This window comes from Lasioglossum baleicum, unplaced genomic scaffold (genome assembly GCF_051020765.1).
Source record: "Lasioglossum baleicum unplaced genomic scaffold, iyLasBale1 scaffold2827, whole genome shotgun sequence".
Lineage (NCBI taxonomy): Eukaryota > Metazoa > Arthropoda > Insecta > Hymenoptera > Halictidae > Lasioglossum > Lasioglossum baleicum.
Genome location: NW_027471885.1, coordinates 1 through 14,877, shown reverse-complemented (window position 1 = coordinate 14,877; position 14,877 = coordinate 1). Strand labels below are relative to the sequence as shown.

General features: G+C 34.5%; 1 protein-coding gene and 1 non-coding gene across 2 annotated transcripts; both read left to right on the top strand.

Moving 5' to 3' along the window:
• Positions 1-825: 825 nt before the first annotated feature.
• LOC143221623 (uncharacterized) lies at positions 826-14,871 on the top strand (the record flags this gene model as incomplete). Its single annotated transcript, XM_076447016.1, has 9 exons — positions 826-864; positions 1,300-1,397; positions 3,282-3,422; positions 9,521-9,860; positions 11,348-11,716; positions 11,799-12,011; positions 12,079-12,534; positions 12,600-13,035; positions 13,804-14,871. Coding segments are annotated over exons 1-9 (3,160 nt in total), but the record flags the coding sequence as incomplete, so codon positions are not given.
• Trnac-gca (transfer RNA cysteine (anticodon GCA)) lies at positions 2,096-2,167 on the top strand. The gene has a single exon. It is a non-coding gene; the product is annotated as a tRNA-Cys (tRNA).
• Positions 14,872-14,877: the final 6 nt, after the last annotated feature.

Sequence of the window (14,877 nt, the reverse complement as noted above, 5' to 3'; positions counted from 1 at the left end):
AGGTTCGATGAACCTTTAGAACTATGTACGTATACGGACTTATACCCTTCTGGTTCAACTTCTTCCATGTGTACATTCGCTGAAAATTTGTCGAATCTCACAAGTTTTCCTGACAACCGCGATATCTCATGATCCGGTTTTCAACAAATTCTCACTAATGTCTATAAAAATATGCCTATAAAAATAACCTATATAAATTATTTATCGTTAGTCCGACTTATTAGCTAACGATTATACCTATTTTCATATATTATTATTCATCACATCGGTTAAATAGGTCTTTATATTTAATATGTATAACTCTTTTTTAATTTAATCCGTAATCATGTTTTTCCCTCGTTTTTCCTTCCTTCTTTCCTTCCTAGAAAAGTTAAGTTTGAATATAAAATGACAGAGTGATATTAAAATATCGGTAATTAAATTGGCAATCAAATTATTTTCTCGTATAGTTTTATTAATTAGCTTATCAATTTTTAACAAATATTTTATTATTCTGAAAAATGTAGTATATATATGTATCGTATGATATCTGTTACTGTAGGTAATATGTCAGTGAACATGTGTCTGTAGATATTCCTCGACTTATCACAGTCAACTTACTTCTTATCATGTCACTTTAAATTCCGTCGATCTTTCTGTGTTCTCGAGAGGTGCAATGCCAGTGAAAAATGTTATCTGTGAGCTACGTGCGTTATAGGTTAAGAAGTATTTTAATAAAAGTTCGCAATTTCAAAGCAAGTTTTTACACGATCGATTAATAAAATAAGACTGTCTGCATCACGAAAGTTATATCTGTTTAAATAGTTCAGCTGGATAACTGAAAAAATGTTTCGTCAATTACTGGACGCTCTAGGAGGAAATACGGTACGCTTTGATCGATTTTAACGTTTAAAGAGATTCCTCTAGGTCCTCTCTCCTTTCCACGATATTTCTCGATCTTGCTTTTATTCACAAATTGCGAAGGTGTTAGATCTACCTCTATTGCGTTTTCAAATAACGTTCTACCTTTCTATAATTATTTAGCGCATGTTTCATTAGTAGCCGCCATTAATACATATCCGTGGTACGAACAGATCAAATTCGTGTTCGTAAGAGAAGATATCTCGTCAAGGATGTTACACTTGCGGTTTCAACGCTGCAACTGTACTATTAATCTAGAGATGTTGACGCATGTTTTATGTATTCCGTGGAAATACATATATCGGGAAACGATGTACCGTTTAATTATATTTCCCTAAACCTCATCGAATATTATGCAGTTATCGTAATATTATAATGTTATTTTCTAATCTGATACAGGCTCGAAGCGGAATGTCCGTGGGTTCGGAAGGGCGGGCACCGTTTAAACGGGCAACAGCTATTTCTGTACACGCAACAAACAAGTCCACGAAGTTCCGGTAAGTATAATAGTTTCTTAGTGAAAATTGTTTAACGAGCATTCGTTTATGTTATATATTCAAGCAAAAGCCAATTAGACAATGACAAATACATTAGAAATTCGCTTTTATTTTTCCTATTCCAACGGCTGGAATAAATGAAATAAAAATTTCAATCGATGCTTTGCCACTTATTACGAAATAAATATGTACTTGTTCATTTTTGGATATTTTATGCTTTTTCTACTTGACCGAAGTATCCGGTAATTTAGTTCTAGAGATCCCTGCCTTATTGATATAGGTCGGTAACAATGAAAGATAAAAAAATTGGCGTATAGATGGCGGTAGTAGTCGGTGACCACTTAATACAAGAAACATTTGTAATTGATGAGTCGAAGGAAAGTTCGTTACCACAGTCGTAATGGGCTTCCTTCAACAGACCTTGATTTGTTTGTCACGCATCGAGAAACCGGTTGTGCTATTATTTTTCCAGAAATTCCGTTATGTACCTGTTGTAGCTATTGGTGTCGCTTTCTCTGTGCCAAATGACTATTGCCAATTGACATATGCGTATATTTAGTGACTCTGTTTAACTTGAATCAGCGTTTCTAAAAATATTTTAATCCACTGTTTTTTATGCTTAATTTAATCTTTTAGAAAAACTGTAATTATAGATATTTTACTACATATAGTTTGATTTTGAAAACCTCGAGCATAGAGGGGATATAGCTCAGTGGTAGAGCATTCGACTGCAGTTCGAGAGGTCCCCGGTTCAAACCCGGGTGTCCCCTTGTCTTTTTTCTTCCTTCTTTTTCCTTATTAGGTTTGTTTACAAAATCTTTTTTTTTTACCAATTCCTATATTTTAAAATAAAATGCTAAATGCTATGTATTAAGATTAAAAAAATATTAGATAGAATAAAAGAAACGAATCTAATGAATATAAGATTGTATACACGGATAAGAAAAAGATATTCCACGACAAAAATAGCAATAATGATTCCTCTGTTTCGTTGTTGAGATTACTTGTTCGTTTTTTACGTAAATTGTTAGAAAAATCTATATGAATTGAAATCAATCCGATTCGCTAGATTATCATTCCTAGTACATAGATTTAATGACAAAGAACATTGTACGGCAATCAACAATAAATCTGGTCCATCGATAAATTATATTTCGATGCATGGTTATGACTGTTGTTCGCGTTAAACCAATTCAAAATTTGTTGCTTTTTTTAAAAAGAAGTGCACACATCACGTTCAAAAAGGATCAATTCGTTAAATACCAATGATTAATAAGGTGAAAATATAATTTTATGATAATTAAGTTAATTGCTAACACAGCTGTGAAGAAATAAAAAGAAGTATAAAGGAATTAGAAAGAAAAACTTCATCATTCTAATTCGATAACGAATTGCGCTGTTCGTAAGGTTTATGCGAGTGTAGATGGAAGTGTTAACACGCCTACATGACATTTGCATATTCCTTGGAAAAATACAAATGTAAAGATCTTCTGCCAGAATTTAATGATATTGTCCGTCCTTTTGTACCTTTTCGCATATAAAAATCAAACACACTTTGTCACTTTGTAACACGTATAGCTACAACATTTATTACAATCAAATATAACCTCGCAGCATAATTAAAGATGCCGGTTCGAAGACACTTTTTGTACTTACTGTGACGCATATTTATGTAAGGTATCAAACCATGTTTATACCATATTCACTGTAACTATAGTCTTAACTTAAAATAACTATACTCTTACTATATCTAGTATATGTTATAATTGTCAGTTATTATAACACCCTCAATACGGCTCAAAATTAATGCCGCATCTTCGTTTCGAAGAAAACGTTTGTAACTGTAATAATCGATTAAAATACATAACTTCTTGTGAATTTTAGATCGAAGCTCGAATCAAAGCCATCGTCTGGTGGTAGGAAAAAACGGGACGTGGTTGCGTCGTTTTTCAGCCCAAAAAGGCCAGCGAACAGAAAAGTCAAGCATCCTGATAGATACGAAGCGAAGCTAGAGGAACGTCACAAGTGAGTTTCAAGTCGGACAAGTCCCCGTCGATCGGGTTACCATGCGTCTCGCACAATGATGCGAGCCACGTGACACGTTTTACCAGTTAGGCGCATGTGACGAGCTTCTCTCTTTTAGAGAAGAGGAAAAAAGCAAAACGGCGACGAAAAGAAAGAAAAGGAAAATGCACGATGCGTTATTAATTCATACATGGGTTCAATGACCTCTTCGTCTACACGCTTTTCCTAATGATTCTCTGATAGTACGTGATATTTAAATAGTTTAGACGTTACACGTGTATACGTGTACATGGTATAGGATGAACATCGCGATTTTTTGCTAGATGCATGTTATAATATATACATAATCTCCTAGTTGTAAATTTTTTTTTTTAATTTTTGTAAAAATTAATTAATGTAAAAATTAATCAGAGATATTCCGTACGTAAGAATCGCTTTACATTTTCCAGAATTCAAGATTTGACGTACATATGATAAAAAGGTAGAAGTTCTTGTAAGCTACACTTTCTCCTACTGTCAAGAAACGCTGATTGACCGTAGTAACTTTGTAGTAGTAACTTTACGCCGCTAAGCTGGTGAATTCTGGTCCACAGAAAGCACTACCGCATTTTAAACCAGTTCCTTTTTTGCACTGGCTGTAGTTTCCTTCCCTTCCCTTTGTTCTCTATGGTGGCGAGCACCGCCATCCCCGCCAGACTTGAATGGTCTGAAAGACTCACGTGACTTTACCCAACGACTCATTAATTGAATCTATTCGAATGCGATGCTCGGTCAATGACAAGTGTTATCGCATCAGATCTCTTTACAAATCTTTTATTAAATATTCATAACGAGTTATTCTATATATCGTTTAAGAAAATTTCATTTAAATGTTCTTACAATACCGTGCGTGAAAAAATACTTACTTATACGCACAGCTATTCTGTCCAATTATTCATTACGATCAATTACTCGGTTCATTATTCACGCATTCATATGGTCAGTGTGATCAACCAGTAAGCAGTTTCCTTCCAACACAATCCTTCCAACATTTTCCTCTGAATCACACTGTTTGGCATAAAAGGACCTCTCTAATCCAACTGATTTACTCTTATTCCACATGATTATATACCAAGCTCTCTATTACAAGTTACCGATTTATTTAAGTCACGCATATTTTTCCTACAATCACTGTCTTCTGCAGAATCAACCTGTAACATGGCAACATCGAAGTTTGCGGAGAATATAGTTGTTTGTAATTGTAACATAGGCTTAATAATCAAGGAAACGAGGATAGAATCGACGAGTAATCGACGTATATTCATTAGTGTTTAATTAGAATTTAAAGACGCGTCTCTTTGTATCAGCAGAGGAAACAAGGAGACGGAGTCTGTAAAGTGGCGGACCGCTCGACAACTTGACGACCAACTCTGACAATAAGAACGACACTTGGTCGACATGAACAACCCACATACCCAGTGAATCAAAAGTCAATAAGCTAACTTCTTTGTATTTATCACGATCCGCTGTAGAATGGTGTTTAACCGAATGATTACATTAGCGATAACTTTAAGTTACTCGTAGTTTTTTCAAATTCTTTTGATAAATTTTTCAATCGCCGTTATATTTATTTTGTCATGAAAAATTTGTAAACGCTACTTACTTTGATATTTATTTCATTAGATAAAAAGTTAGAAGGTCTTGTTTTACATTTAACTATGACTCGTTAAATATGGCTGAATTTTTCTAAAAGATATAGGAGACGGGATATCATAAGTGGAATCATTATAGAGGCTTGCAACGAGACGCTCTAAAGACCTTTAAATAAGGGCGGAGTCAATTGGGAGAAAACGGGGAACAGAATGACATCAGTCTAAGCTAACCAAGAAACTAGCATCAACTCCACATTTTTATCTATTCTTCGTAACCGTTTATCAGCTGGTTCCCAAAAAGAATACGTAATTCAAATTGAATGAAAACAAAACACATTCCAGCTTTATGACCATTGCCTGTTTAATATTTGCACAATGCGATTGCAACGATCGACTGTTTGCGTTAGGTACAAACATTTGTATTAAGTATATCTTGGTTGTTTGAAATACGTTTCTGCTTTTCTTCTGTTGCTTGTTTTGTGTTTCAACTACAGTCCAATTTTCCAATGTAATGAGAGATGTCTCATATCTCTCTTTATCTTGAAAAAGTCGCTGGAAGGAAATCAATGGTTCCCTTCTGTTGCCTGCGAATTACCACGTATCATAAAACGTACCATAAAACCATACCATCGATAAAACTAGTATTTGGGACAAATGCTATTGCGTAATTCGTTCACGTCACAAAATCTGAATAAGCGATCCTGTATAACCTATTATGTCGGACGATAACGATACCTTTCTTGCGTCTTCTCAATGCGCAGATAAGATTATGTCGTCAGCAATGCAATTTCTTGGACGCAAACGATTTACGATTTATAGACCCGTTAGTTAGATCTAAATAGGGCTGTGAATACTTCGATGTCACGGTGATTCAGGGAAAGCATGCTCCGTCAGCCTTGATCTCATTTACCGAACAAGCTGCTGGTATTTTGATACGTTGATTCGAAAACTGATCTGAAATGAGACAAGTTATCTTTCTTTTAAATAGGATATTCTAATTCTTTTATTAGGTTATTCGGACGAAATTAATTAAACGAACGTCGAGGGAAGTAGAAAGTTTGAAGTCTATATATAATTATAGACCAACTTTTAATCAAGTTTCTGGACACTGCGTCCGAAGGATCGCAATGACGTAGACTGTTGCATAGATATGTTGTACAGAATATTAATCGTTGAATGAATAACGTGTGAATGTTTAAGCGCATCGACAAACCGACGTGTCTGGCGGACATTCTCCCATTGATATTTCTAAGACGTGCTCATTTGTAAGTACGTCTAGGAAATATTAATTCATAGTACACGTAATTATGCACTATTCCAAAGAATTAAGAAATTTCGATATTTCATATATTCAAATGGATCGTTTATAGAAACCTATATATATTCTCCTCGTTTCATCTTTAGTTAAAACAATAAAGAAGTTTTCATATAATCCTATAGATATTTCGCATAACCTACTAAACATTATCTAGATCGAGCAAAGTAACGTGTCGTCGGTAAGGTAGTTTAAGTTACGATCTTAACTAAGAGAAGAAAGATTTAACTGGATTTCATTAAATACTTTCCTTCAAACCTTCTTCTAAATATATAAAAAGAGAGAAAACCGCGGACTGACTCCTTGCTTATTCATAGAATCTTTGCAACAGTCCGTACAACGAGTTCATTATGTTCAATCTGCTGATCGCATAGCCCCGAGACTTCTTTTTTTGGATTCAATGCTTATGGACACCAACCAGGATATTTCCAACATTCTATCGCTGTTACCTATACTTAGACTCATTTTCCCTTTCTTTCTTTTTTTCATGATTCTGTCACCATCCCGACACCTGTATATTTAAAGATATTTTCAATGATGAAATGGATATATTATATCTCCACCGAATGCGATCGAGTCCCGATTTTATTCCGCGTCGTGTGCACAGATTGCAATTATGTAGCAAAGATGGGTCAATAATAGGCGTACTTTATGAATGTGTCAGCTTTGTAACACGATTAGGTATATCCGCAGCGTGTGCATTTTGTCCACGTTACTTATCTTGTCATGAAATCGACCCCTATCGAATTACAATCGCTAGAACCGAGTCATCGGTTCGATCGGTTCTTAGAAACAGACTAATTTAACTTTTTGTATTCCGAATAATCGTATTATTTCGTTTTAATTTTAGATAATATACAGATATAACATTCATATAATTTGTTAATAAGATTTTAAAGATTTTCAGACTTGAAAAAAATTATCATCTCAACAATCTAGATTTAACTCGTTACATCGATATTTAGATCTTTAGACTATTACGAAATTGAGATATAACAGCATCTCTTTGATATCTATCTAGATGGGAAAAGAGTTTAAGAAATGTTATATTTAACAAACTATTTTACTCTTAGATAACACGTATTGATAGTAATCGGTTTTATGTTACGAGGCAGGTCAAGGATTAACTTCGAGTAGAACTTCGTTCTAAGAAAGTTTAGGCCACTGGGTATATACCATATGTCGACCGTATGAGAAAACTGGTCGACGGTGAGACGTCTGCAGATTCCGTGGCCTCCTTAAGCAGCTTCTACCTCCTCTTCCTTACCCCCCTGTACTCGCCTAAACCATCCTCGACAGAGTATGTATATACTCGTCCCCAGAGTTGGCGCACTGTCTTAAATCCCAACACAACAACTCCCACCAATTATCTCTGTCTTTCTTTCATCTTTTCTCTCTATTGCGAGCACAAGGATCTTCGATAAAAGAATCAAAAGATCGAAATCCCATGGATAGCCCCCGATCGGTTGAACAGAGACTCTTTCCGAAAGTGTGTTTTACATTATCAAAGGTTAATTATATCAAATCAATGAGTTTTCCACGAATCGCTACTGTATTGCGTTGTTTGATAATCGTTTTTTTATTTTCTCCTCTAAGCAACCTCCTTTTATTCGTGATAGATCTTGCAGGAAATGCGAAGCGGAATCTTATGCAACTGAAATTTCATTTCCTGACACTGCTGTTGTATGGTACAGTGTATATTATCTGTGAGATAAATATCGTGATATCCTTCTGATAAACTGATAGCAACACGTAGTAAATGCAAAAATGTGACGCTTTTACAGTTTTCTCGTGTTAGAAAACGTATTCTAAATCTGTATCAGTCTGTAGATCCTATAAAGGATCATCGTTACAGTAACTTTCAAGTATATTCGACACCTAGGCGCGTTCTCAAGCCCTTCGTTCAGCAAAATGGTCGGGACCCGTGGTGGGGTAAACTATTCTGGAGGGGACACGACTCGAGACTCGTATTCAGTTCTCAATACACCGTTGTCGAGAGTATATCGTTTTTCTGTTTCTTTAAGCAAAAAATTCGTACAATTTTCATGCAGCGAAATAATTATCAGTGTCTTAAACTTCGGGTTTCGAATTTTCAATTCCACAATTCCACGTTATATAATTCAAAAATGTTCATATGTCGGTGATTGAAAGATCATCTTTGTCTAACTACCGATATGTTTGGACAACACTTCGTCTTTTTATTTCACCAAGAATTCGTACAAAATAAAGTTTCATACAAATGAATTCAGTGAATTCGACGTGCATGTATTATCTCTCGAGCAGACATCGAGAAGAAACATGCTCGCGCCCGAAATCCGCCGGTTGATGCAACAAGTGGTCGCCGTCAAATACTGAGATCTAGGTGAATTCGTACGTACTTGGCTGGAATCCGTAAATGGTTGTGAGACCAACCCTTAAAAAGTGGTTCGTGGTCGTGCATCTTTACACGAATCTTCGAATTCCTCTTCGGGTTCGTGTCACACGTTGCAGCAAACCGATCGTCTTTCATCGTGTAACTTTAACTTCAGATGATATCGTTCGAGATCGAGTAAGCCTGTTTGAGGAAAAAGAAATTGAAAATTTCTATTAGCGAGTTCCAGTTAAAATTAACATCTAATGTTAATTTAACAACGTGAAAGTAATGCGAGCGATGCATTCGTCCTACAGAAAATTCTGTGTAATTTTACTATAGATCTTTGTTTGCAGTTCTAGTGTGCGAACCCTACAAAAGTAATTACCCTACAAAAAGTGAAAAACTATATGGAAATTTAATTATGTTAGAAGACCGTGTGTAATTTGAAGCAGTGATTGTAGGGAAATTAGATTTTCTCTATATATTTAATGATAATAAAGTTTCATTTTGTGAAAAGAATAGTTTTGGAAATGGAATTTTTATCGACCGGGATTATTTTGCACGCCAGGTTAAATGCAATGGAAACTTCAGTGAAATCTTATAGATAACCTAGCATAAATAATCCTATCCAATCATCTTGGTCAATGTAATCTATTTATAAATCGATTGGTAATTTTTTAACTATAATGTCGATTGCTGGTCAACGAAACACTAAATTTTTGCGTTTTTCGGAATAATGATTTTCCAAGTTCGGTTGAGTGCCCAGTGAAGTGTGAAGAGCGACCATGATGAAGTTCAGATCGCTGTTTCGCAGAGGCCAACAACCGCCGACGCAGTCGCAACAGCAACAGCAGCAACAAATCCCGCTGCGTCAGGCGCCAAGCGCCTCCTCGCTCGAGGCCAAGAACGAGAATCCATCGGTAGGCAACTGGGGCTCCCTCGGTAAGGAAGGAGCTAAAGGGAACACCAAGAGTAGTTACAATCCTAAAGGACCCAGCAAGGGGTCCAGGATGCAGGAGCTTGAACGTGAGATCGATGTGTTACGCAAGGAACGCGTACGACTAGAGTCGAATCTCCGAGAGGCATCTTGCGACACTCAAAATCTTCATGAATTACGTGTCGAGCTTGCCTCTCTCAAGGTAATGTTCCGTTATTATTATCTACAAATAACTTCAAGTATATCTTCAATGCAAATAAAATTTATTTTACAAATTTAACAGAAATTTTGACATCTTTATGTATAGTTTGTATAGGAGTAATGCTCCGAATGTTAGTAAGTTAACTTGTACATGATTAACTAGTATGATTCAATTTTATAATAAGTTTGCTAAAAAAAACATCTTTAATCATGTTAATTGTTCAAGTACTTATGCATCTTGCATCTAAAAGTAATTTTCAAGTTAACGATAGTTCAAAATTTTTAAGTAGGCTCGTATACATCTAACGTTTGGAAAAAGTTGAATCATAACGAGATAAGTTTTGTCTACCCATTGCAACTTATAATGTTTGGTTTCATTTCAATCTCTTTCGAGTCTCTTTACTTTAGTGTTTTCGGTTTTCCCTGTGTTGCTTCTGTTTTTCTTACTGTCCTTACGTAACATCGTCGACCTTACAATGAAAACAAACACAGGGTATCGACTTCTATGGTGATTTTCACATGATGAAGGAAATTATTTATCATCATTAACAATGATTCAAGATGAACGTGGATGATTTTTTTCTCTCTCTAGTCGTATTCACCCACCAATATTACGAAAAGTGAATATTATGTAATCAACAAGAATAATTTTAATTAGTATAGCAACGCTCGTGGCATTGAAATTATTAGTTTTACTTATATATGTAATAAATTTATTAGATTACAAATAATTTATGGAAAAATTTATGAGTCTTTTTTTATTGTAAATTTAGTTGATTATCTTTTATGGTTTTTTTTTATATATATTGTACATTGAAATTTTATCGCGCGTATTTAAAGGATAACCAGAGGGCGTAAAATGTGGGGATGTTTACAAAGGAAAAGAATTTCTAAAGTAAAACAAACGCAAACGCGATGAAAAAACGTTATTTTTCTTCGTCCACGGTAAACGGCAGGAGCACCTTGTTTTATAAATTCTTTTATTTTCCTAACAAGATGTAAATGGATAATGATCATGGGTTTAGAAAACAGTGGAATTTATTAGTCGAATGTTCGAAGACCTAACCTAAAATAATGACGTTTATTTGCCGCATAATCAAAGGACATTAAAGGAAAACAATTATTTTTCCTATAAATTTTGTTATTAGAAACTTAGATTTTTGGGTATTACGGTAAATCATCCGAATAGGAGGGGATTTGCATTTCTTCGTGATAGTCGGTTCGGTTAATTAAAATACAGTCAAGCATTATATTCTCGTTTACGTAAACATCTGGTATCGTGTTTTTAATGTAAATGCAACCAAAAAGAAATTGTACAGAAAAATATAAATAATCGTGTTTGTATTTACCTGTTGATGATAAAAAGTCTTATGATATAATATGATTTTCGATAATATAGAAAAATAATATGATTTTATTTCTGTTTGTAAAATATATATCTGAGAATATCGATAATTCACAAAAGGTTGTACTTCTTTGTAATTACAGGAGGAACACAGTTTGGAGCTAGAACGTCTTACCGAAGAAAACGAAGCTCTTCGAGCAAGACTTAGAGACGTTGCACATTCACCTTTGTCAGACTCAGAGAAACAGCAATTACTTTTGGATGCTTCAAGATTACACAATTCTGCTCCAGCATCAATAGCAATTCCCCAAGATGAAGGATCTATACCTGTCACAAACATTCCTCAAGATAATGCTCAGTGTACTACTCCAGATTGGGACAAACATTCTTCTAGTTCTGTATCAGAAGTATCCGTTGCATGTCTACAGGATAGAATTTTGCAAATGGAAGAAACGCATTATTCAACAAATGAAGAGTTACAAGCAACAATACAAGAATTAAGTGATCTACAAGTATGTGTACTTTTACAGTCAAAAGGTTTTAAAAGGTAATATAAGGTAATATAAATAATTATAAAATTCTTATCATTTATAGGCACAGCTTACTGAACTACAAGCTGATAATGAAAGATTAACAGAAGAGAAAGATGTGTTATTGGAATCATTGTGTAGGCAAACAGAAAAGCTTGAAGACTCTCGTTCTAAGGTTGATACGTTACAAGGACTATTGTTAAGGGAAGAGCAGCCTCAAGAATCTTCTAAAGGATACAATACAGAACGAGAACAAAAATTAGTAGACCTTTTGAAAGTAAATAAATTTAAGTTCAATTCATCAAACGTTATAACTAGTTACTTACTAAATTAACCAATTGTAGAGTGCACAAGAAGAACGAGAATCCTTGCTACAAAAACAAGAGGAACTAACATCTGAAGTGAAAAGTTTTCGAGCAGCTGCAGAAGTTAGTGCCGCGGAGACAGAACGATTAACGAAATGCATGCACCTGTTAGAATCCTCAATAGAAACAGCAAACATCGAACGGAAGCAATTGGACGTGGAATTAGTAGAAGCCAGACAGGACAGTGCAAATCGAAATATAGAAATTAGCAGGTTAGCTACGCTATTAGAAAATGCTCGAGCAAAGATTGAAGAATTAGAACAATCGAGGCAACTGGAGAACAAAAGCGAGGCGGATGAACTTTTAGATGCTGCTAGGAGAGAAAAAGACACTTTGGAGACGCAAGCGGCAGCTCTACAAGAGCAATTAGCACGCTCGCATTGCGATCATGATCGCCTCAGAGATCAATATTCGCAACTTCAAGAAGAATATAAAGTACGTTCAGTACGTAGAAGAAGAGATTAATATATAAAAGTATTTAATTAACATGTAAATTTTAGGTAGCGCGCAATAATGCCAGGTCAGCTATTGATGATTTGGAATATAGGTTAAATCAGCTAAAAAACGAGAGATTGTCTGTGAGTACAGAACTACAACTTGTGAGGGATTCTCTAGCAGAATTGCAGGCACAGTGTCAGAGACATTTGGAAGATAAAAGAGAATTAAAGGCTGCATTGAATGAGGCTCAAAGAAGAGAACGTGAAGCTCAGTCACGTCAGTACGAACTAGAGCGTGCATTGGCTGAAGAACGTAAGTTGAGACAAGAAGAGATCACCGAGTGGGAACAATTTCAGACAGACCTCCTGATGACCGTTCGCGTGGCGAACGATTTTAAAACGGAGGCTCAAAGTGAGTTGGAGCGAGTTGTGATGGAAAATAAAGCACAAAGGGATAAGCTGAGAGCATTAGAAGCACAGCTCGATAAACTAAATAAAGGTAAGGAAACTACCTTTGAAACCATTTATTTTACATCTAATTTATTATTGCCGGCAACGATTTAGAGGTCTAGCCTTCTCACGAATCTGGAGACCTTCGAAATATATTATCAAGGTCATCATTGTCAACAACTTTTCCTTGTATATATTATCATCGCTCGACTTTAGTTTTAGAGTTGTAATCACAAATATTTATAATATTTCAAAGTTATAAGAAAAAATATTTATAATTCCGCGTTGTATATTACGTTCTGCTTATATTATAATGCTTGCAAGTCCTAAATATGATGGATAATTGAAATTTGATATAAGAATTTTTAAATTAGTCGTTTTTTGAAATAACAAAATATATACACGACTTTAGTTATTAGTACAATTGCCAGGAAAGCAGAATAAAAATTCAACATTATATACACTCTTAATTTTGAATTCCATTTTGTGTGGCATTAATATCCTACAATTCAGTTCAGAATGATAATTTTGATAACATTGATAACATATTTCAAGAACATCAAAATTTACATAAGAGTCAAACTTTTAAGTAATTGTTAAATATCGAAAAAGGACAATTACTAATACACTTGACTTTAATTATTGCAATATAGTGCGGAATTAGAATTTCATTAGTATATTTTCAAAAGACATTAATATTTAATATTAAATGCTTTAACGATTACTAAAGGACCTGGAGTACAATGCATGTTATTTGTTTTCTTTCTTTTTCCCACCCTCCCTTTCCTTTTGTTTTCCAATTCTATTTGGATATCAGGTAGCATCACAGTTCCTCAATGGAAGAACTCCAATAACGATACTAGAAGTTCTTACAAATCTACTAACAATATTTTGAAACGCGGTCGCACTATTATAAACAGACGGCATGAGTTGATAAAGAGTGACTTAAAACCTAACTTTTCAAAAATAACAAACACGTGTCAAAGTACTAAAGAAGATTTAAAGATCAACGACTTGACAGATTTAAATTCAATAATTTCTCAGAAAGATACTGAATTTGATAACAGCGATAAAGAATCTATTAAATTAAGCAACAAATTAATTTCTGAAAAGGAAGTTAAACTTTATCCTCCTTTCGAATCAAAAGATAATTTATTGAAGTCTACTGAAAATTCTAAAAAGCAATACTTTACAGAAAGACAATCTTCAACAGAATTAGATGACTCTAATGCAAAAGCATTAAATATTGAAATTGCTAATCTTAATAATACAAACTTAAGCGAATATCTTGAGACTAACGAAGATTGTTCAAAATTGAATGTACAGAAAGCATCTGCATCAGAAGGAAATGCAAATGCAAACTTGTCCTTGTTAAAGAACATAACAGGAATACAAACTGTCGGAACAAATTCGTATGGTATTAAAATTTCTAACAGTCAATTTTTCGTTCCTAAAAATTATATATATTCTGGAATGGAGAACGCGATGGACGATTTGAAGTTTGAGGTAGACCCCGAAATGAAGAAAGTCTTGGAAAAAAGTACTCAAATAAATAACTCTATAAATACATATAATTTTGAAGTAATTAATATTAAACAATCTGAATATACAAATGAGTCTGGTACAGGAGATTCATTCTCACCTGATGTCAAAGACAAAAATTCTTCTGTTTTGCAAGCTCTGAAGTTTAAGGAAGAGGAAGAAGAGCGTAAGAACGATTGGTTTCTGAATAAAGAACGTGAATTATTCCTAAACATAAGTGAACCTAGATTTGGCAGTGAAATTGTTGATTCCTTTTTAGATATTGATAACAAGCAAAATGTCTTCAATTCCACTTTGAAAAATCGATGCTTCTCCACCTCGCTGAATAATCTGAATTTACGAACTTATT